Source organism: Nicotiana sylvestris, chromosome 8 (genome assembly GCF_000393655.2).
Source record: "Nicotiana sylvestris chromosome 8, ASM39365v2, whole genome shotgun sequence".
Taxonomy (NCBI): Eukaryota; Viridiplantae; Streptophyta; class Magnoliopsida; order Solanales; family Solanaceae; genus Nicotiana; species Nicotiana sylvestris.
Window position 1 is genome coordinate 211,604,839 of NC_091064.1, and position 23,365 is coordinate 211,628,203.

Here is a 23,365-nt window from a genome sequence, read left to right on the forward strand (position 1 = left end):
GTCTGGACCATTTCGGGTAGTTGAAGTTTTCCAGTCAGGAGCGGTTGACGTTGCCACTGAGAATGACTCTCGTACATTTAGAGTCAATGGTCAGAGATTGAAGTTGTATGTGGGTATGAGCGAGCCCAAGGAAGGGTCTGAACTGCAGTTGACTGAACCACGGAGGTCGAGCGAGCCTTAACTGCACTCATCTGGGTCGTACCGCGACGTTAAATCAGGCGCTGCATGTGAGGCAACCCATGAAATTGTTGTAAGTGTGACTCTTCTTAAAAAAAAGGGCGTCAGAATCAGAGATGGGCTCAGACCGCGGTTCCACTGCGGTCCTGACCCTTCTCTGAACCCAGGCCATCGCGGTTGCACCGCGACCGCGGTAAAACCGCGGTCAAGAGGGCCATCTGAACTTGGCCTACCGCGGTCCTACCGCGGCAGATGCAGACGGGGTCCAGGTAGGTTTGTTTTAATATTTATTTTTTTTTCTCTTTCTTTTCCCCTTTACCTAAAATACCCCCCCCCCACCTACCACTAAACCCTCCCCCACGCGCCCAGAACCACCAACCCCCCCACCCACTCCTTTCTCTCTAATTTCTCTCTAACCTCTCTTTATCTTCTCTCTTCTCCTCTCATCTTCACAAAACTTCATTATCATCCTCCCCTCCTTACCACCTTCACCACCCACTTTCCCTCAACCAAACAAGTAAGTTTCTCTTTCTCTCTCTCTCTATTTCATCTTCTAACTTAGTGTAAATTTGGTCTAAACTTATTTAGTTAAACCCTAGGTAGGAATAGTGTAGATTTCCTTTCAATTTTTGCTTTTTTTTATTGTTGTATTTGCTTCATGTGGATTTATTTGGTGATAAAATGTTTGGGTCTTTCTTCTACTTAGATTGTGGGGGTTGTTTAGATGCTTTGGAGGCCTAGAAATAATTTTTGCGGTGTAGCTTGGTGGTGGGACCTTTTTGGCCGGAAATTTGGGGCTTGTGGTGCTATTTTGAGGCATTTTGTGCCTACCCTAGGTTGTGGTGGTATTGTATTTGGTGAATGGTGGTGTTATTTTTAACGTGACTCACTTGAGGGAGTAAGTGTGGGGTGTTGTATGCTTATGGGGCCATTGTGGAGATTGTAACTTTGAACACATCACGAGTTGAGGGTTTGGCATAGTGTCTAAATGGAATAAATGGGAGATATTATTTGGTGCCATCGGGTGGTGAAGTCTGAGTAACCATCTGGCTAGCACATGTAGGATATATTTGATGGTTCTTCTGTATTCTTTGCAGGTCATATGGCTCGTAAGAAGCAAAAGAGATCGGCAGGCATGTCTCAACAGCCTACTTATAATGCTTCTAGGTTCGAATCCGAAGTGGCAGAGGACGACTTTCATGCCAAGGCCTCAAAGAGTTTCATCCCTGAAATACCGATTGACAGGGCAGCCCTCCGTGCAGAAAAGGAGGAGATGTATGCGGAAATTCGGCGGAGGGAAATGGAGTTCTTATTTGACGAACCTAAAACGGTGAACAGGATGCTTGTACGGGAGTTCTACGCGAACTACCCAGCTCATATGCTCCGGGAGGTGACTGTGTGAGGCACATGGGTAGATGCCTCAGTTGAAACTATTCGACAGGTATTGCAGCTGCCCCGGTTTACTGGTAACGTCGACTATTACCAGGACTCCCCAGGTGTCACTTGGGATACTATGACTGATGTACTCTGCGCAGGGGGGCAACCAATCTGGATACGTGACCATATCACCCTAAACTCCAATTCGTTCACCCATTTGGCTAAGTGTTGCCTCACTGTCATTTGCAGCCAGTTCTTGCCCTCAGGCAATGCGACTGATGTGAACTTCCAAAGAGCCTTTTTGACGTGGTGCTTCGTCACAAAGAAAGATTTTGATGCGGCAAGGGTTATTGGTGACGAAATGATCATACGGTCCCCGCTAAGGTCAAAAGGATTCTACTTTCCCTCCCTGGTGACTACATTGTGCCTGCGGAAGAATGTCCCCACAAATCCTGCTGATGGAGAGTTGCCCCCTAAAGCAGCCTTCAAAGCTTCAAGCATCAGAGTGGGCAGGGGGGCACGCACCACTATTGAGATCGATGATGAAGATGATGACCCGATTCCCATGGCACCATCCAGGAGATCCTATGACAGTGTCGGAGCCTCTCGGCGCCCCCATGCTGGGGCTGGCTTATCCAGATCACAGTCCACCCATCCTATGTTGCGTTCTATGGAGGAAGAGGTCGCCGATCTTCGCACCTCGGTGGAGGGCCTACACACGCGTATGGATGTCATGTCTCAGCGGCAGGCCAGGTCTGAGAGCCAGTTCATGTCCTGGTTCCGTGCTTTGGGGAGAGCTTGCCATGTGGACCCCAGCACAGTCTCCGACTCTGATTGAGTCTCAGGGAAGTCTTCTTACCCTTCTGCCCTTTACCTTCTTGATATGACATGGGGACATGCCATGACTTTAAGTGTGGGGTGGGAGACTTGCTTTAGTGATATGTGTACTGTACATAGACGTTGTGTGTGTTGTAGCATGAAATTGATGTTGTTATATACAATTGACTGTACTTATATGAGGAGTCTGACTTGGCCCAACGACGGACACTTGTCGACGGGTCTCTTGAGGGTCCAAATTGGATATATAAAAATAAAAAAAATAAAAAAAAATAAAAAGAAGCCAGTTGCACCTAAAGAAAAGTAGGGGTCACCTGTGAAACAAAAATGTGGAGGAATGATTAGGCTGAGCAGGGAAATTGAGATAAAAGGAAGTGTGTATTAAAAGTGCTTAAGGAGGTTAGTCACTACATCCAAATGTATCCTACCCGGCCCTTAGACAATATTACAATCAAATAAAGACCTCTTGATCTTTGACTAAAACAGCTCGATTAGTAGAGTACTACACTATGGGCAAGCTTATGGTGTGTCTGTGTGGCATGTGAATGTTCTTTGCTGAGAGTGAGTGAATTATTTCTATCTTCGGTTCCTTGTGTTTGAATTTTATGCGTGTGGAATTTCTTTCAGACTTTTGATGTGAGGGAATGTGACTCGGGAAGGAAAAGTAAGTCTTCACCTCTATTAGAGTAACTAGAGTGAGCGCAAGTGTGTCATGGCAGTAGAGTCTACATCTAGGGTATGACCGGCACATTGCTTAGGTTGTTCCGTCAAAATGGCAGGTGTGACATACTTGGGGTAATGCATCAAACGGTTAGGCTTAGAAGTGTGGTTTAGCTTGCTCGAGGACGAGCAAAGGTTTAAGTGTGGGGTGTTGATAATAGGTGAATTTAACTATATTAAGGCCTTAAATAACCGCCTTCTTGCATAGTTTTGATAATAAAAGTGATAACAAAATGCTCTTATTAGTGCTTTTCATGACTTGCAGGTTATATATGACTAAGGAAGGCTAGGGAGTACTTTTCGAGTCAAAAATTGAAGAAAGAGAGGCCATCCATGAAATATCCCAAGTGAACCACACAAAAACAGGCGGAAGAATCAGAGAAATAATTCTGCCGCGGTTCCACCGTGACCGCGGCAGAACCGCGGTGAAGACTGCTCGCGGACAGAAGGAGATTCAGAGGAGCTGTTTGGCCGCGGTTCCACCGCGACTACGGCAGAACCGCGGCAGGCGCGAGAAAGTTCAGGGACTAAAGTGCAAAACGCGGGATTTTTAGCCCAAAACCCTATTTTAAACACTAGACTTCGCCCAAGAGAGGCATGTATTGTTTTGGAGAGTATTTTTGGCAAGAAGAACAAGTGTGAGAGATCACCCAAAACATCTTGATTTCTTCTTCTCTTTATTTTTCTTGCAAGTTTTATAATGAATATTGTTTTAGTTTGTTTACCCATAGTTATGAGTAGCTAAATCCTTTGTCTAAGGTTTTGATGGAACCTATTGGGGGATGAACTTCTTGTTTATGTGAATACAAATTGCTAGTTTCAATCTTTATTTGTTCAACTATGTTCTTGTTGTAGTTAATTGACAGGATCCTATTTAGTGTGCATAACTCGGGAGAGAGTGCATATTTAGGTTATTGTTGAACAACACTACTCCCAAAGTATAAGAGGGATCTATAACTGCGGGTTTAAAGGCGGGATTAGGGATAACGAAGCCTTGAGTGCAATCTGAAGTGAACTGTGTTAATTAAAGCTAGCTAGTGTATCTCGGGAGAGTGCATTGAGTATATTACTGTGATTACTCGGGAGAGATTTGCGGTAAGATGAGTGTTCATGATTGATAGAGGTGTGTTGATAAATTTGTATGAAGCATAAACAGAAGGGATTCCATCATTAGGGGAAGTCATTACCTTAGCATTTTCTCATTATTGTTTACAACCTTAGCATTTTAGTTTACAGCTTGTTATTCACTTGCAATCTTAGTTAGTAAAGAAACCATCAACGGTGATTCAAACGTTTGGGGAAGTTGGTTCTCAAGAGTTTAGTAGTTCTAAAGATTGTGATTGATAGGTTAATTCTCTGTGGATTCGACCCTGGGCAGAATACTCAGGTTATATTTGCAACGTCCGCATTGTCCTTTTTATAAGACATAGTTGGGCGTGATCAAAAAACATTGTCTTAATTTTGGATGTTCCTTAAGCATAATAATCAATTCGATATTGATGGTTTAGATTTATTTTCTGAATTAAAAGTATTAAGGAAAATAGTACAATTAGAAGATAACAATTTAATTGATACACTTAATCAAATAAAAAGGTTTAATTTTTTCCAAATGCCTAAATTTCTTATGGAATAATGTTAATAACTCACATTACCGTTTCTTCAGCGGAAAGAAGTTTTCAAAATTAAAATTGATAAAATCTAACCTAAGAACAACAATGTCACAATAAAGGTTAAATGGATTAGTTATATTGTCAATTGAGAAATACTTATTAGGAGTTATTGATTGTGTAAGAAAATTATTTATAACTTTGTATCTAAGAAAAGCAAAAAAAAAATAGATTTTAAATTAATTAATTAATTAATTAAAAAGTTAAGGCCCCTCGTAAAGTGTGGTTTTATGCCACAAAATTGGTCGGGCCGCCCCTGCCTATATATCCTTTTCTTTTTGCCTTTTAACTCTACGTATAAAGTCAATGATTATTTTCGTATAAATATACGTGCATGCATTTGTGTTCGACTGAAGTTAGATTTCTACAAACTTTTCAAACATTATATAAGCATATTTATTTGCTTGGAGACAAAGGAATTGCGTTTTCTTTTTTGTACTGATCGATATCGTCTGGAATTCCAAAAACTATATACGTTTAATGATAATTAATTTGATTTTCGAGATTGAATAGCTAGCAGCTGGAGCTGTTGTGCAATACTGCAATTTAACATGATTTATCTTTGTTTTGAGTAAAGGTATTATATAGAAGTGACAGTTCCAATTGCATATATATTGTTACGCGGCGCCTTCCTGAGATTTCTTGGAAGGACGATGTAAGGCTAAGCAACTGATGTCAGTGCAGTTACTGTCCGCCAACTGAGGTCCCTTCCGTACGCTAGATGAGATTGTCAGTGTCGTACGGAAAAACCAATGTCAAGAGCAATTGAGAGAACAGAAATAAGAATTGAGAATGAAAGAAAGCTTGATTGCATTAATGAAAGCTATTACAGAAAGGCAACGCGGTGTCGAGGGGGACAGACACCAGTACAGAGAGAATTGTTTGCTTGTTAGAAAGTTTTGAATGCTTGATCTCCCCTAATAATGCTTAAAAAAATAAACCAAAGCTACAAGACTAGACTTGACTAAGCTAGAGAAACATAATGGAAGTACATGAAATAAAACTACTCTATATTTACAATGAAAAGGACTTAGTTTTCTACAAGGCAGAAAGAGGTCCGTTGTCAGCAGCAGCATCTTTGGCATCACGGTCGGCGCGCGCGGCGCTGTTGGCATCTGCCTGCTGCTAGGCGCTGACAAGGGATATCGGTGGGGCGACAGAGGCACATGCGCGCTTGTCACTTGGCGCGGCCAAGACCACAGGGCCGTCCGTGGCGCTAGGCATTGGGAGGCTTGCTAGGATGCCACGGGGCGCGCCCAAGGGGTCATGGGGCATGGCCGGAAAGCCGCCCATGACATTCTCCCCCACCTGAGTTGGCGACGTCCTCGACGCCTTACTTGCAATATAATCTTCAATTAGGCTCTTGTAGACTTTGAGGTTTGTTCCCCTTTCCCAAGTATTCTCCTCTACATCATAGCCCTGCCATTTCACCAAAAGCTTTTGGTGATCTTTCCTTGAGGCATGAATCACTCTATCATCAAGGATAGCTTCAACACGCATTTTTCCGGTTGAATTGGGACCTCGAATACTGGGTATTGTGAGCTGGCTCCGTGAAGGATCCTCCGTATTTTCCCGAAAAGGTTTCAAGAGGCTGACATAGTAGACAAGATGAATTTTCCACCAAGCTGGGGTATCCACTCCGTATGCAACTTTCCCAATGTGCCTTTCAATGGACAAGGGTCCAATGTATTTTTGCAATAGGCGAGGTTCATGGACCCCCGCAAATAAGTACCGCTTTGGAATTTTGACCATCACTTTGTCTCCTACTTGGTATTTAACAAAGCGACGATTTTGATCAGCATGCCTCTCCATCCGCTTTTGAGCTTTGACAAGATAGCTCTGCACTATCTCCAAATTTCGCTTCCACTCTTTTGAGAAGCTAGCCAATCGAGGAGATTTAGACACGTTTGATGCATTCACAATGTGTGGAAGTAGCGGTTGATGTCCGGTAACAATTTCAAAAGTGCTTTTGTTTGTACTAGAGCTCTTTTGTGAATTGAAACACACTTGAGCAACATCCAGAAGCTTCACCCAATTCTTCTGCGATCCGGTTACAAAGTGGCGGAGATATTCCTCCAACATACCATTGAACCGCTCGTCTGGCCATCAGATTGCTGATGAAAACTTGAGCTGTGACTCAACTTTGACCCAAGGCACTTAAAGAGTTGGGTTCAAAAGTTGCTAGTGAAGCGTGAGTCGCGATCATTAACAATGTCTTTGGGCAGGCCCTAATATTTGATGACATGAGAGAAGAAGAGGTCGAGTTGTATCTTCTGCTGATATATATTGTGGGGCGACAATAAAGGTAGCATACTTGGAAAACCGATCTACCACAACCAAGATAATTGTGAGATCTCCGACCTTGGGCAATCCGGTGATGAAATCCAGGGAAACGCTTTCCCAAGGTCTCTTTGGGACAGCTAGTGGTTCCAAGAGTCCTGCTTGTGTCAAGCGGTCCGACTTATCCTTCTGGCATACTAGACAAGTCTTCACATACTGAGTGATGTCATCGGTCATTTGAGGCCAATAATATGCACGGCGAAGCAACGCCATGGTGCGTTCCTCACCGGGATGGCCGGCCCACAGAGTATCATGACATTCTGCCAAAAGAGTCCTTCGCAGATCTCCTCCTTTAGGAACATATAGTTGGTTCCCTTTCACTTTCAGAAAACCATATTCCATATAGAATTGGCGAGTCTTGACCTGTCCTACTAAATCAACCAAATACTGTGCAGCATGATCCTTGATGAGTAGATCATGTATCTGGTCCTTGATGGAGGTGGTTACTTCGCTCCCCCTTAGGGTGGCGAGTAGGCACACAGATGCTAGATCATCTCTCCGACTGAGTGCATCAACAACATGATTGGTCTTCCCACTTCGGTACTCTAGGTTGAAGTGGAATTCAGCTAGAAGTTCCTGCTACCTAGCTTGTCGACCATTGAGCTTCGGCTGGGTCATGAAATGGCTAACAGTTGTGTTGTCTGTCTTGACCACGAATGGGGTCCCTAGCAGATAGTGCCTCCAAAGGCGCAAACAGTGGCGAAAACCAATAATTCTTTCTCATGGGCGGTATAGAGCCGCTCTGCATCCTTCAGTTTTCGACTCTCGTACACTACAGGATGCCCTTCTTGTAGCAAGACACCGCCGAGGGCATAGCCAGATGCATCCGTTTGTACCTCGAATGGCTTGGCCAAATCAGGGAGGGACAAGACGGGGCTACTAGACATAGCCGTTTTTAATGTGTTGAAGGCCTCCGCTCGCCTCAGTCCCCAATCCCAAGGTGTGACCTTCTTGAGGAGTTCTGTCAAGGGCACTACAATGAGGGAGTAGTTTTTCACAAATCGCCGGTAGAAGTTGCATAGTCCAAGAAACACCCTCAAGGCTTGGACATCCTTAGGCGGTGGCCAATCTTTGATTTCCTGAATATTCAATTGGTCCATCTTGATCCGTCCTTGCTCGATGACATGTATGAGGAAGTCAATTTGCTTCTGAGCAAAGGAGTACTTGGATAGCTTCGCATATAGCTCATGCTCCCGCAATCGAGCTAGGACCTTCCACAAGTGCACTAGGTGTTCTTCCAATGTTTGGCTATATACCACAATGTCATCCAAGTAGACCACCACGAATTCGTCAGTGTACTCTCGGAAGACTTGGTTCATCAGAGTGCAAAATGTAGCTGGGGCATTAGTCAAGTCGAACGACATGACCAGGAAGTCATACGACCTATATCTTATCACACAGGTCGTCTTGTGCTCATCACCTTCTACAATCCGAACTTGCCAGTAACCTATCTTGAGGTCTATCTTGGTAAACACTATCGCACCACCCAGTCTATCGAACAAGTCTGCCATTAGAGGAATAGGGTACTTGTTCTTCATGGTGATTTTGTTTAGAGCCCTATAATCCACACAAAATCGCATGCTTCCATCATGTTTCTTTTGGAATAGAACAGGGGACCCATATGGGTACTTGGAGGGTACAATGATCTCTATATCTAGCATTTCCGTCAATTGTCTCCGAAGCTCGGTGAGTTCGGGTTGTGACATTGTGTAAGGCGCCCGGGCAGGTGGCTTCGCGCCCGACACCAACTCAATTTCATGGTCCACAGTGCGCCTAGGCGGGAGCCGCTTTGGCATGTCTTGTGGCATGACATCTTCAAACTCCATTAGTAGCTCCTTCACGGGTTCAGGAATTGGACCCGAGGAGCGTTCTATATCTTCAATGCAGAGGGTTGCCAGGAATGTAGGTTCATGTCTTTTAACCCTCTTCTTCAACTGCAAGGTCGAGATGTTCTCAACGTCCATCTTCATTGGCATGCACGGGATAATGCAGGGCTTGGTCCCGTTTGCTCCCATCATCAGTAACATGGCAGCATACGGTACAGGCATGGTGTTGGTTTTCCTCATGAATTCCAATCCCACTATCAACTCGAAATCATCTATGATCACCATGCGCAGGTTGAATTTTCCTTCATAAGGGCCAAGCTTCACTGGTACCGCTTTGGATATCCCACACACTGGCTGAGGAGGTGAGTTGATAGCCTTGACACTACCTCTGCCCTTTTCTACAACTAAACCAAGGCGCTCCACCTGAGGCGAGGCTAAGTAGTTATGGGTAGCACCCATGTCTATCATCGCCCGAATGGGCTTGCCATTTACCTTTATCTCGACGAACATTAAGGTCCTCTCTTGTTTAGGAGGATTCCTCTCATCCGCCTTCTTTTTCCCTTTCTTGGTGCTTGGGTAGGGGTCCTTCTTCTTACGGATACTAGCACTGGTTTCCGCTAATGCTTCATAAATGGAGCCAACGATTGCATTGAAGCCGCCTACTAGTTTAGTCTGGTCCACATCGTCTGAGTCATCATCAGTCCCATCATCAAAAGCCTGATGGGCATTCATCTGTGCATGTGGGCACTCATTGTTCCAATGTGGTCATTGTTGTTTGATGCATCATTGTTGCTGCCTGAGGAGGGAGCCTTAGATTTGGTTGAGCTTCGATCTCCCCCACTTTTGCTAGGGCCACCATTGCTAGACTGGCCCCATTTGAATCCCGCTCGGGCAGGTGGCTGGAGCCTATCCTTACGAGCTTCCATTTGATAGTCCCCAAGGCATTCATCTTCTTGGATCGCCTTGGGTAGGGTATCTACCCTTTGTCTTTGTAGCTTCACACGGGCATAAGGTTTCAACCCTTCCAGAAAGGTGAAGAGCTTGTCCTTGTCCCCCATGTCGCGTATGTTTAGCATGAGCGCGGAGAATTTTCACACGTAGTCCCGCACTGATTTGGTCTTGCGGAGCTCTCGTAGTTTTCTCCTTGCATTGTATTCAACATTTTTGGGGAAAAACTGTAGACGTATGAATGCCTTCAGTTCTGTCCATGTCTCAAGAGCATCTTTACCGGCCCTGATGGCTTCGTACTTCACCTGCCACCAGAGTTTAGCATCGCCTTGAAGATACATGGCAACAGTTGCTACCTTCTTAGCTTCTTCTGGGCCCCCACCAGTATCGAAATACTGTTCAGCGTCAAAGATGAAGTTCTCCACTTCCTTGGCATTCCTAGCTCCACTGTATGGCTTTGGCTTAGGAATTTTTAGTTTTTGTGTCGCCGGAGCAGAGCGCAGCACCCCCGATTTGGTTTCCACCTCCTCAAAGCAGGCCCTGTAAAGCAGCATTGACAACATTGAGCTGGTCTGTCCACTTGTCAATAGTTTGTTGCATGGCAGTCACCCTGTCTACCTCTTATGCCCTGTAAGCTAAATCCTCGGCACGCTCCTGTTGGAATCCCTCGAATTTGCCAAAAATTCCGGCTGCCTCTGTGGCTGCCGTTTGTCGGTCTCTCTCGGAGTCGTGACTGATATTTTCTATGTCAACTTCGGCCTGGAGCACCCTGCGGTCCAGGTCGTCCAACCTTTGCCCTAGGTTGGTTCTTAGTTCAGGCACCGTATCCACGATGGGCCGTAATCTGTCAACCGTCTATTCAAGGGCCGCGATGAGGTCCCCATGATTCACCATGGTTAGAATTGGTGGTAATAGCAATGCGTTCCCTCGTCCGATGTCGAGCCTAGGCTCTGATACCAACTGTTATGCGGCACCTTCTTGAGGTTCCTTGGAAGGGCGACGTAAGGATAAACAACTGATGTCAGTGCAGTTATTGTCCGCCAACTAAGGTCCCCTCCATACGCTAGACGAGATTGTCAGTACCGTACGAGAAAACCAATGTCAAGAGCAATTGAGAGAACATAAATGAGAATTGAGAATGAAAGAAAGCTTGATTGCATTAATGAAAGCTATTACAGAAAGGCAATGCGGTGTCGAGGGGGAGAGGCACCAGTACAGAGAATTGTTTGCTTGCTAGAAAGTTTTGAATGCTTGATCCCCCTAATAATGCTTAAAAAAATAAACCAAAGCTACAAGACTAGACTTGACTAAGCTAGAGAAACATAATGGAAGTACATGAAATAAAACTACTCTATATTTACAATGAAAAAGATTTAGTTTTCTACAAGGCAGAAAGAGGTCTGTTGTCGGCAGCAACATATTTGGCATCACGGTCGGCGCGCGCGGCGCTATTGGCATCTGCCTGCGGCTGTGTGCTGGCGAGGGATATCGGTGGGGCGATAGAGGCACATACGCGCTTGTCACTTGGCGCGACCAAGACCACAGGGCCGTTCGTGGCGCTAGGCATTGGGAGACTTGCTAGGACGCCACGGGGCGCGCCCAAGGGGTAATGGGGCATGGCTGGAAAGTCGCCCGTGACAATAAGCACGTACGCTCGTAGGGACATGCACTAATTTTAGTTAATTAATCTTAACGTAGGGGTTCAATATAGAGCAATTAAAAAAGTTATGTTTAAGAATTAATATTTTCTGGACAACACTCAATTTTTTATTTCCCTTGATCATGCATCCTTGTAAAAAAATATAAAATGTTGTACTTTAAATTTGAAACTTCCTTAAATTTTTTATTTAATAACATGTGTTAATCATATGTGAATCAACGCTGTTAAACGATAAAAGTTTATGCAAAAATGACAATACTAATTTGGTACATATAATAGGTGTAATATTTTTTTTATAACCGTGGTGTTGGGCTGCTTATAGATAACTCGACTAATTTTACAGAATACATGTTATCTCCTTCCAGCACATGTATTAACTAACTCCGCCCTTCAAGGCTTGGACATATGAGACGAAATCACCAAATATTTTTGCCTCCGCTAAAATTTGAATCTGAGATTTTATGATTTTCAACCACTTTATTGACCACTAAACCATACACTTCACTGCCATATGTATGGTGTAAATTCACCTTTCCTTGTCAAAAAGTGGTACATGCCAGCAATCTAATAGGTATATTGTACAAGATGCCTTGAAATTTATAGACTAGAAAATAAGTAAAATACTAAGCTTTTCAAAGGAATTTTTTTAATTTCTTCCCCTTCTCCTCTCTCTCGGGGGGGGGGGGGGCAGGGGCAGAGGCAGAGGCAGGTAAGGGGTAGGTTTTAATGAGATATTGTAACAACTGTTTGAGTAGCTGGAGTTAATGAGAGGAATAAAACTTACCACTATTTTTCCAGTGGACTCCTCCCCCAACAACGTTAAACTCTTGAGTTTGAGGTCACTGCATTTACCAAGTATTGTTCTTATTTTTGTGTTTCAACCAACCGCTTTTCATTATATTTAATGCAATAATTTGTTGGCAGTGAGTAGTTCTTTACTTAGCTTCTTCCATCTCCTATTCTTTTCAGGGGTCCCAATTTGAAAAAGGACAATCTAAATAAGTCATCAAAATTCCTGGTAGTCTAATTTCCTTTGTCACTAGCTAGTACAACTCAACTGCCAACCAATAAGGTGTAGAGCCATAGAATCAGACAAGTATGACCAAAATTGACCACAGAAAAATGAAGGGCTGGAACAAGGACCAAATAGCTAATCCACTATTTGACTTCTAAACTAAGATCCTGAAACAAACTAATTATCGACGCACGAAATATAAATATTATTGGATAAATATTAGACAACTCATAATATGACGAGTTCAAGTAGCAATTTAAGATGCATTTAAACAAATGAGACCCCCGCGATAGTTTCTACTCCTACTTCTAAGAAAGTAGGAAGTCGAAAGTAGTACAATGTACCCTTTTCCAAGGCCAAGATCGTCATACTTTGGTTATGCTTTTCCTAGCTAATATTGTCAGTTTGTGTGAGACAATTTAAAATTTGTGGACAAAATTAATGACACAAGAGTCAGTGAGCAGCTAATGACAATTAGTTGGCAGATTGACTGTTGAAATTAAGTGGGTGAGCCAGGCGGAGGTGGTACGTAATTGCAAGTTCTGATCATGAGCAATATTAATGGCGGTGAAACTTTATCCTACTTGCTCTAAAAGGAATGACGAAACTTAATATATTATATTATTATCCAAATTCCAAGCCTACCCCAGTGCTCCTTTGGTAGTAATAACCAAACTGAAGTCGAACTTCTTCAACTCGCTCAGTAATTTCACATACGGTACGACAGTTCGTGAATTCATAAACGTCAGTGCAAACATTAGAAAAGTTTAACTTTTATGTACCGACAATATTAAAAACGACTCATTTCCTATGACGGGCATGGATTAGAACCCACAAAAAATAGTAGGTGACCACTGACCAGTTACAACCAGTAAAACTACGTACACTAATAGTTAAGTGACCGATTACAACCAATAAAACTACACTAATAAGTATACATAAGTTTATAACTATATTGGAAGGAATGGTTGCACGACAAAATAATCGGTGGTTGAAACACCAGTGACTGATTTGTACCATGATATGGCTGATTTGTACAAAATAATCGGTGGTTGAAACACCAGTGACTAATTGTAACCTAATCACAATTACGCTGACAACATTATTAGAACAACCAAACAGCAAATACCTATAGGGCAGAGTAGCAGTTTCTAAGCACGCAATTTCCATACAGGACAAACAGCAGACATTAAACAATAAGAACCCAATTAAGATAAAGAAATCAATGAACTAATTACTAACCGAAAATTTACAGCAATATTACACATGGGGCAAAACAAAAGTACCTAAAGAAAACAAAATCAATTATTAAACCAGAAAGGGAGGAGGCCTGAAAAGAATTGAGGGCAATGATGCTTCTGCAGTCGAGAATGTTTTCAAAATACAGAAGACTGCTCAGTAAAGAGAATTGTAGGTGTAACAGGTTGCAACAATGGAAGCTACACAAATCAAAAGGGAAGGAAGAAGAGTAACATTCAAGAGCCTACTCTGTCCCAAATACCCAGCAAGAGTTATGGTTGCATCTGCAATCACCCGAGCAATTGTGCCAGCTTCTGTTGACAAGAGACCCCCATTGTAGGTTCCACGAGAAAGCCTGGATGACATGACTCGAGAGAGGAGTGATAAATTCACACCTATATTCATCAGCGAAGTCATAGAGTGATTTAGAATGCAAGCAGTAAAAGAAGCAACCAAAAAAACAAAATAAATAAAGAACACAGTTATCATCCACAAGATTAGTATCTGTCCAAGTTTATTATGCTAAAGACTTCGGCTTAACCAATTCGAGACTGGTTAAGAAAGCTATATTCAGCAGGATTAGGCTTATCACCACAGGATCACATCATGAAAGGTGACCAGCACCTTTTTTTCCATCAATTACTCCCTGTGTGTCTGTCACTTCCACTTGATAGTCCTCTTTCTATTATAAGAAATGTGGTCTTAACCTACTTTAAAAGAGCCCCCACGGCCAAAAAGAGACCTCAAAAAACAATTTTCTAGGAGTACATTCTTTTTAGGAGTAAGCAAATATAAACAGCCATACGTCACTCAGTAACGGATCCATTTATCCAAGATATGCTGCGGTAAACCTAGTTTCTGAAATCATGGACTTTAGTTTGTGACATGTAGATAAGCATGTCAAGTGAGTTTAAAAACATCATCTTTGAATTAGTTCACATAGAAGGGAAAAGGAAAGCTACTGATACAAATATTGAGAGAACCTAGAATATTAAGAGGCCACTCTACCATTAGCCACCCCGGATGCAACATACCATCCATCTATGGTCTAAAACATCTTCGACCACAGATATATGCGTTAGATATGGGCATGGTGCCCCTCACCGCAGCTGTCATATAATGCTAAATCGGTACCATGCAAAGCTGGCTATTTGGAACCTACAGTATTTCCTTTTGCCTGAATTTTTCTTCGCTTGAGCAGAGCTACTAACCTATTGCTTTATCATATTGATAGGTTCAGATGAGAAGTAAGTTTCTTAAAGGGGAAAAAAGAATGGGACAGAGAGGTCTTACCTTCTAATACTTCAGCAGCTACAAACATTATGAGCCCGGAAATAACATATTGTGGAACAGAATATGAGATTACAACTTGAAAGCTCCCAAGTATACCAAGAAAAACCATGATTTCAGATGCCAACAAAATTTGCCTGAAAACAGAAGAAATCTATCATCAAATTCTGATAGCAAAGGTTCAACACGATAGTAGCGAATTATCACATGCTTGATCTTGAATTGATTATTCTGCTTTTTGGTAATTAGATGCATCAATTTTCAAGAACTGAATCGAAGTTTTAGTAGCACAGCATTATACATGGATTGATTAGCAGAAGACATGAAGTTTAGAAGCAGAGCCACAACAAATAGCTATCTGTGCATGAGCATACAGAGCACAAGGAATTCAATGCACTAGTAAACATGAAGGCCAAAAGAGAAACTAATGCACTTACGAATCCCTCTGATAATAGTAAATACTACAGACTCACAGCCTCCTTATGCAAGTGAAGGAAAGTTATTCTATTACTCATTGTAATATCCATCAATATGAGCAACAAAACTTCATATACAGGAAAACTTTAGAAAATTTAGCTCCCTGTCCAAAAAGTAAGCATCCAAAGCATGTTCTTGTGCAAAAGAAGATACCTGTCTTCGAACATGTTACTTATGTAGCTCCCAACAACAACATTTATCGGAAGTACCGTGAGGCCAAGACATGCAAGAAAAATTGCCACGGTTCCCGTTGACCAGCCAAAGTAATATGACGTAACGACACTGGATTCTGAAAGTAAAATCTCCATTGCATATTTCAGCATAAAGTAGATTAGTAATTGAACCTGGAAAGATGAAAGAGTCGTGTCACTGGCCATTTAAATATAAATCTTTCTTAAAGCATAATCAAGTTATATTATGCTTCTTTTTTTCATATGCATACAGAGAGTGATCCATCTTTCATTTTTCCTCTCCTTTGCTTTGTTTCTTTTTCTCTTGAGTACTGTGAGAAGGCAATGCCCAATTAGACATAAAGTTATCTGCACTTCCACATCTGTACCTGACCCCAGCAGCACCAAAAGAGCACAAATTTATGTGCTTTGATTTATACTGTACACATCCCTCCAACAACATGAATTCCCATTAAAGGAATTGCTTCTAAGCAGTATGTTAATACGAAGTGGAAATGTACATGCATAATGAGATAATAGTAGTAGGACCTCTGGCTTATTAGGTCACCAATGCCAACAGATGCTTAACTACTTGCAAAGCTCTGATTTTGATGGAAATTACTTGGAGTATCAAGACACTGATCCTCATTAGTTGTGTGTTGATTTCTAGTAAGGTACTTATGTACTACACCATTACTTTCAATAAGCAAACCACCATTATTAACCTCCACCAATATTATAGGAATATTATGATCAGCAACAGTTCATGTCCTCCTCACCCTGTCCTTTTTCTTTGACGTCATTATCCATCTCGTTAATGAGAGGAAGAATTTCGAAGTCCAAGCAACATAAGGAAACAAGGTGTAGGAAACACACACCATGGCTGGACTTCCACGGAACAAATAGCCATTAAGCATGGATGCGAGTAATATCATTGACCCATTTCTCAATAGACTCTACTCACATGTTGATAATACAAACAACAAGGTCAGAGTTGACAACTTACCTTCACAGAAGGAGTAAGTAATCTGTATGCTTCTGCTATAGAGTTCGCCGGCTTACGAGACTCCTCAGGAGCTTCTTCACTCCCATCATATTCTTGGTCATTCTCATCATCTTGTTGATTCTCTTCCGCTTTTAAGAGCAACGGTTGCGTAACGCCCTTCTCAAGGGCATCATTTTCTACTGGTATAAAAGAAAAGGATCAGCATCAGACTGTATTTAGATAAACACTCCACCTCTTCCATTTTGTATGACATAGAACTTTTTCTTCTGGGTGGTTTAAAATAATGTGATGCACTTGCACAAAGAATAAAACACATCTATAAGTTTTAAAATCATAATATGATGTTTCTTGTTACACCAACTTCATTCACGTACTCCCAATTTCTAGTTCAGCATTCTTTTCGATGATAGAAATTTAGTAAGTCAAATGAGCTTCTTAATTTCCATTCAGTGTTAAACTATTACACATAAAAGTATAAGTTAGTGCACCTTAATATACACTAAAGAGCATTTGCGCAAGGTTCCATTAAAGAGTTGAGTGCGGAATTTCTCATTTCCCATTTTGGGACTTCAAAACAGAAGTTGGAGAAGTACATATAACTACGTCGTACCCCTATGTCTCTGATTCAATCTTATTGTATTATTTTTGGATGTTCTTGCAGTAAATATGGTATTTGTAAATGTTAAAGACAATGTCTACTTATGTAATAGAACTTCTACTATTATCCATTCGTTAATCATTCTGAACATAATACGGTATCAAAAGAAATAGTTTTTCAATCTTTTTTCTAATTCTCAAGTGGACTAATTTATACTCTGCATTTCCCTCACTCAGCATTGCGTAAAAGACACAATCTACTCTCATCCGATTTGTGGTTTATCAAGCTACAACAGTTAAAAAACTTTGATGTACGTGGCTAAATAACAATGTGAGGTCTACACAAATAGAAAAGTTGGGCTCAAAAAGTGGTCTTATTGGCTGTCCACAAGCTAATGACACAATAAAAAGACAATGAATTTAGCACCTCGACAAGTGATTATCAATGCAACAGGATTTTCAGATAGATATTCATTCAACCTGGACGACATTAACCCATCCCAAGAGCATTATATATTTGTACACTTCATCTCACCATAACCTACAAGGAAGCTATTTCAATAATGGCATTGCTGTAAACGTTTTGCACCATGTTTGGAGTTTAACTGATACCTGTCCAGTTGAAGCATAGAGCATGGAGGGAAAAGGAGAGTGGACATGTGCTAATTAATGCTATATACCCATACCATGCAACAAAAAGTTCAACGTACCACTATTAGATTCTTGAGGACCATTGTTCACTTCTGTCTCATTAGCAGGTTCTCTAAATGAGATCCACAGCCATATCAAATAGATTAACCATGCAAAAGCCATGAGCCAACCAGGCAAAGTATCTTGATTGAAGGTCAACTTGTAAATCTTAAAATTAGTTTGGAGTAACCCAGCAAGTGCAGGACCACATGCCATTCCAAGAGCGCTAGCACTGACAAATCCTGCTGACGCCTGCATCCGGATTCTAAGGGGCACGCAATCACTGATGTAACGTCGGTTCACTGCTCTGGCAGAACCCAAACTGCAAATCAAAGACACAAAAGGGGAAAGCACCTTCCTGTCAACTTAATATTCAGGTGCAAGTTACCGTTTCAACATCAGAATGAACCTCAACAAAACAGAAGTAGGAATGAAATGAATGTGGTATGAAGATGAGCAAGCAAATGGTTTACTGACTTCAACTAATATCATTCATTTGACTTCTTTACTCACGTGATCTCGATATTCCAGACTGAAGGTGGTTGTTTACCTGGTCCCCGAAGTAATGTTTTATTTCCAACGACACACAAGAATCAACTGATTAGCCTAGCTTGCAATATATAATTCTATGCTGTTAAATTATTAAACATGCAAATTTGTTTAAAGTCCTCATATCACACTCCAAAATCAATTCAGCAAAATCCTCATCTTTGATATCACTGAAGATTATCTGTCTAAAAGGTATTAAATTCTTCTCTACACACCCTACCATCACCCCTAAAATATAGCAAAGAAATATCTAAAATACTCATCATAGATATCCATGTGCGTGCAACACATGCACAGATGCACACATTTGGGAAGAGAGAGAGAGAGAGAGAGAGAGAAAGAGACCTACCCACAACATAATCGGCCAATAAGGAGAACTGGTATCGAATTGAGATCATAAGCCAATGCATACATGACATTCCCCACAAAGAGAGCTATACTGCTAAATACCAGAGGTCTGAAATAAGATCTGTTTGACCAAGCACTAAAATACACAGAGGAAAAGATCTGCGCAACAGCCATGGCTCCAATCACAATCCCACAAACTGTTGCAGCAGCACCAAGGCTCATAGAATAATTATCTGCTGTTGGAACAATAATATATGTATTGACCATATAAAGGAAGGTATTTGCCAAGTTCAAGAGAAGTGACATAAAATGGTATCTCTGATCATCAACTTGTTCCTCAACGGGAGTAGGGAACTCTTCTTGCATGATAAGTGCATGTTGGGCCAAAAAGTTAAGGAAGTTTGTTGAATGGCTTAATCTATCAACAGCTGCTTTCATTGAGTCAACAACAGAATCCTGCAAAACAATTTAATGCCATATAAGAATACAGTAGAGGAAGTCTCGAAATTATTTGATATCAAGAAACTGTGATGCACAAAGGATTATGAAATCAGCACAAGACAAAAAGATTATAGGATGTAGAGAAAAACCTGGAGTGGAAGAGAAGGCTGGTCATAAATTGACAAGTAGCTTCCTTGACGGTCCTGAAGGTCTGCAAGATTACGAGATATTGCACCAACAACTGCCCCTAGTCCCTGCAATCACCATTCATGATCAGCGAAGGCCACCTTCACCAGTGAGATTTTTCTCTTGGACAAGTCTATCAAATTTCTGAAGGAAATTCACTTTTCTCATCACAAATCAGAAGGTTCGATATTTTTTTGTGTCTAACTCTTTTTTTTTTCGTACTTCTCATTAAAAATGCCAACTAGACAGTAAACCAATAGTAGTATAGTAGTCAAAGAAGTAGTTGATGCTATAGAAGGAACAGTCTTGTTATTACTAGTAGAAGAAGATGAAAAGAATGCAGTAGCTATTTGAGTTTAGCATATTACCACATGCTTGAAAACTTGCTGAAGTTGGGAATAAGGATGATTAGCCCGGGTTTTGACATAATAATCAGTGAATTTATACCCAAAACGTTTGTCAAACTTCTTGAGTATCTTCCGCAGCCCAATGGCATTTATTTCAACGAAAAAGAGAAGCTTCAGAAGATCACGTCCCACATCTCTATAAGCTTCTCGTAGCTCAGTTATTTTGGATATATCAGGCTGCTCTTGAAGAGAATCTTGCAGCTTATTAAGTTCAGTTATCCTGCTTGCCAGCACTCCTTGTTGTTCCAACAAAAACAGAACAATTCTTTCAATCTGCAAGATGAAGAAAATTACACAGGCTTTCACTTTTTTTTCTACTTAAGTATAGATGAGTGTGACAGAATGTTTCTTCCCTATAAGGGACATCCTTTTAACCAATCAATACATGAATAAGGTATTAGCACATAGACAAAATTAGGCTAATTCCTGAAGACCACCTTTGACAGTTGACCTATCCAAATCCCTGTTTGGAATACAGAGAGAGAGAGAGAGAGATGACGCAATACACAGAAGAAAGAAATAAACATGGAAGAAGAAGGCATGGATAGAATCATCACTGCCTCCTAGGAAGAGGAGATTAAAAACAAATGAGGGTTCTATAACATGCTAATTTTTGAGAGACTGAATAATACCTTTCTAAGAAACTTGGAAAATAGTCAGTATTTTGGAGAAGGGCTGCCTGTTTTTTCGTTATAACATACTTGCAGCTATTACTTACCGGTTTCAAATTGAAGTAGGAATAGATATCACTTCAAGAAAGATCATCACACTTTTTAAAAGAATAACAAGGAATGTACTGGCGAGCCTCATAACTTACTCTTAACAATAAAAACTGTTAGGAAAATATCTGACAGTAAAGATCAACAAACCAACTCTAACATGATTTAGCTGATATGCACGTAAAGGATGCTAGTGCACAATCGTCATATTCTTACCTGATTGTCCAGCATCCGTGAGAAATCCTTAAGAACATGTCGACGATCTAGTGCTCCAGCTTTGATTTGGTTACCATACTGCTTAACCTTTTTCTTCATTAATTTGTAGTTGATGTAATATCTGGAAAGTCCAAAATAAAGCTCTTCAAGTATACAAAAAACAATCAATTCTGACAACACAATCAAAATATGTCTGCGGATTCAAATAAAAGCTAGTTTCCTTGTTTCCATTCCTTTAACAGGTAGGATCTAATATGTCTCTTTGCTTAACTATTTTCTTTACATCTCCACATAAGTTTGCCTTGTCTATTTTATTATCACAAAACAATGTGTTTACTTAACCCTTACACAAGCGTACTAGTTGTTGTTCTGCAATTTAACTGTTATTTCTTTCCTCTTAACAGAGCTTGTGCTCAACTGTTATACAGCAGATATTACAGTTTCTCTAGATGTCACTCATTGAAACTGTGTATAAGCACTGGAAAAGTAAAAATGATACTCTCAAATGTAGCAAGGTTGAAAAGCATTTAACATGCTTCCATGGAAATTATTCTCCGTAGTCAAACATAAACCAGTGAAAGATAATGCATGGTCTAGTTTCCAGCAAGTTTAAATGACAGAAAGTATACAACAACTAGGACTATAACGGAATATTCTGCATACCCTTGCCATTCTTGGATCTGTCTGTCCTTCAACTTCTTCCCAAAAGCAACCATGTTTCACTGTACAACCAAAATGAAAAGGACATTAGAGAAACATTAAAAAAAATAAGCAGAACTCCAGACAATGAAAAACTGTTTTTCATATACTACAGAGCTAGAACTGTTTGGTTGACGGAAATTACACCAATCCTATTTCAATCTATCACAATACTTACTGAACGCTGATAACCGAGAAGTGCTGCCTAGTTTTGCTATAGTTTTGGAGAATGAAATATTCTTTTATGCACAATAGATGTGCATCACTAAACCATAGTTTAATAGCATGGAGGTACCGACTGTGGGTTGATATCTCATAACATGCTCATAAAAACTTGAGAAACAAAGACAAATTCAGAGGAAAAGAAATTTATTATTCAAGTTTGAGGCCACTCATTGTCCATAGTGGTCGAAGATAAGTTGCACATCTTCTCTTTTAGTTTTAATTAATAATTAAAAAAACATATCCTCTTCAGAATATCCCGTAATTATATTAAGTGACTGGCCATACCATTTCAGACCAGTAAAGAGCTTGAATTTTTTTAGCAAATACCAAATTTGAATAGCATGATAATGACCATGTCCAATTCCAACATCGCATAAAAACACACATTCCTACACACTACACAGTTACACATCTTAACCACTCGTCAGCACAACAACTACTTTGCCAATAATTAGAAAAACATTTAAAAATAGGCACAAAAGTCGAGACGAAACAAAGATCACACGCAATAACACTGAATATTCACACACACACACAAAAAAAAAAAAAAAAAACAGAAGCTCACGCAACAAAAATGAATAGTAGTACACAACGTCCGAATTGACAGATATTTCAATATTTAAGCCGCTCTCGTCAAATTCAAAAAAAATAAAATAATAACAGGGCATGCAAAATTTGACAAAAAAAAAATCCAAAATTCAGCAACAAACACAGCTTGAAAGTGAAATTGCATTAGGCTGACAGAATCCCAAATCAACTCACTCTAACACATGCATAAACATACATATACCGTAATTAACATGTTTTTGTTTTGATTTAATTATTTATTTAATTTGTTTGAGTTTTGAAAGGATTTTTGCGCATTACCTGAAGAAGAGGAGTGTGCAATTTGCAGCAAAGCTCTTAGATGAGCACCAACAAACACATAAAAAAGCTCTAGCTTTATGTTAAATCTCGACGAGATTTCGTAAAGAGCTTAGCTTATTCGGAATCCGAAGAGATTTACACAAAATTCGGATCTCTACACAACAGAAAGAATATTCCAATATTCGAAATACTCTTTATCTTTCAGATTCCTTTTTCGATTTTTTTCAGACCATATAGCTACCAGAATTCTATTTGTTGTGTGTGTGCGCGCGACTATATACGGAAAAAAAATGAAACAGGGAAGGGATGGGATGATGATTGAAGCAGGAGGTGGTGAAAGAGAGTGTATGGCTGGTAAAATGACTCAGCACATGAGATCTCCTCCTCATTTTTTCTTTTTCTTTTTTTTTATTATTATTTTGCCTAAGGAAATTTGCTGAATGCTTTTGAAAAATTAGAAAATTGGTATTTAGTACGAATTTGGACATTAAAATTCGGAAATAATCACTCTTCACAAGGTAAAGGTCTGCATAAATACTATTTTTTTCAATATTTCACTTGTAGAATGATATTGGGTAAGTTTTTAATATTATTGTTGTTGTTATTGGATATAAAAAATATGAAATTTGAAAAAAGTAGTTTTTATGTTAAATTAGAAAAATATATTTGATT

General features: G+C 40.5%; 2 protein-coding genes across 3 annotated transcripts; both read right to left on the reverse strand.

The window, feature by feature from the left end:
• Positions 1–10,035: 10,035 nt before the first annotated feature.
• Positions 10,036–10,455, reverse strand: LOC138876309 (uncharacterized). Its single transcript, XM_070155223.1, has one exon. It carries the CDS (start codon positions 10,453–10,455, stop codon positions 10,036–10,038), a length of 420 nt encoding a protein of 139 aa, XP_070011324.1.
• Positions 10,456–13,781: 3,326 nt separating this feature from the next.
• Positions 13,782–23,043, reverse strand: LOC104239592 (SPX domain-containing membrane protein At4g22990-like). Of its 2 annotated transcripts, none has more exons than XM_009794268.2 (11): positions 22,694–23,043; positions 21,566–21,624; positions 20,903–21,023; positions 19,929–20,240; positions 19,524–19,628; positions 18,935–19,389; positions 18,057–18,358; positions 16,750–16,925; positions 15,727–15,917; positions 15,100–15,233; positions 13,782–14,201 (listed from the first exon to the last, which is right to left on the reverse strand). In XM_009794268.2, exons 2-11 carry the CDS (start codon positions 21,616–21,618, stop codon positions 13,963–13,965), a joined length of 2,088 nt encoding a protein of 695 aa, XP_009792570.1. In that variant the 5' UTR covers positions 21,619–21,624; positions 22,694–23,043; the 3' UTR covers positions 13,782–13,962. The 2 variants fall into 2 exon arrangements, with proteins under 2 accessions (XP_009792570.1, XP_009792569.1); XM_009794267.2 differs by having other exon boundaries at positions 16,750–16,928; positions 22,694–23,042.
• Positions 23,044–23,365: the final 322 nt, after the last annotated feature.

Bases quoted from the DNA above. Each gene is read 5' to 3' on its own strand.
- LOC138876309 (XM_070155223.1), bottom strand. From the start codon at position 10,455: ATGTTGTCAATGCTGCTTTACAGGGCCTGCTTTGAGGAGGTGGAAACC.
- LOC104239592 (XM_009794267.2), bottom strand. From the start codon at position 21,618: ATGGTTGCTTTTGGGAAGAAGTTGAAGGACAGACAGATCCAAGAATGG. The intron at 21,024-21,565 runs GTATGCAGAATA...TGGACTTTCCAG, and splicing joins CAGATCCAAGAATGGCAAGG to ATATTACATCAACTACAAAT. The intron at 19,629-19,928 runs GTAATATGCTAA...TGGTGATTGCAG, and splicing joins AGCAAGTTTTCAAGCATGTG to GGACTAGGGGCAGTTGTTGG.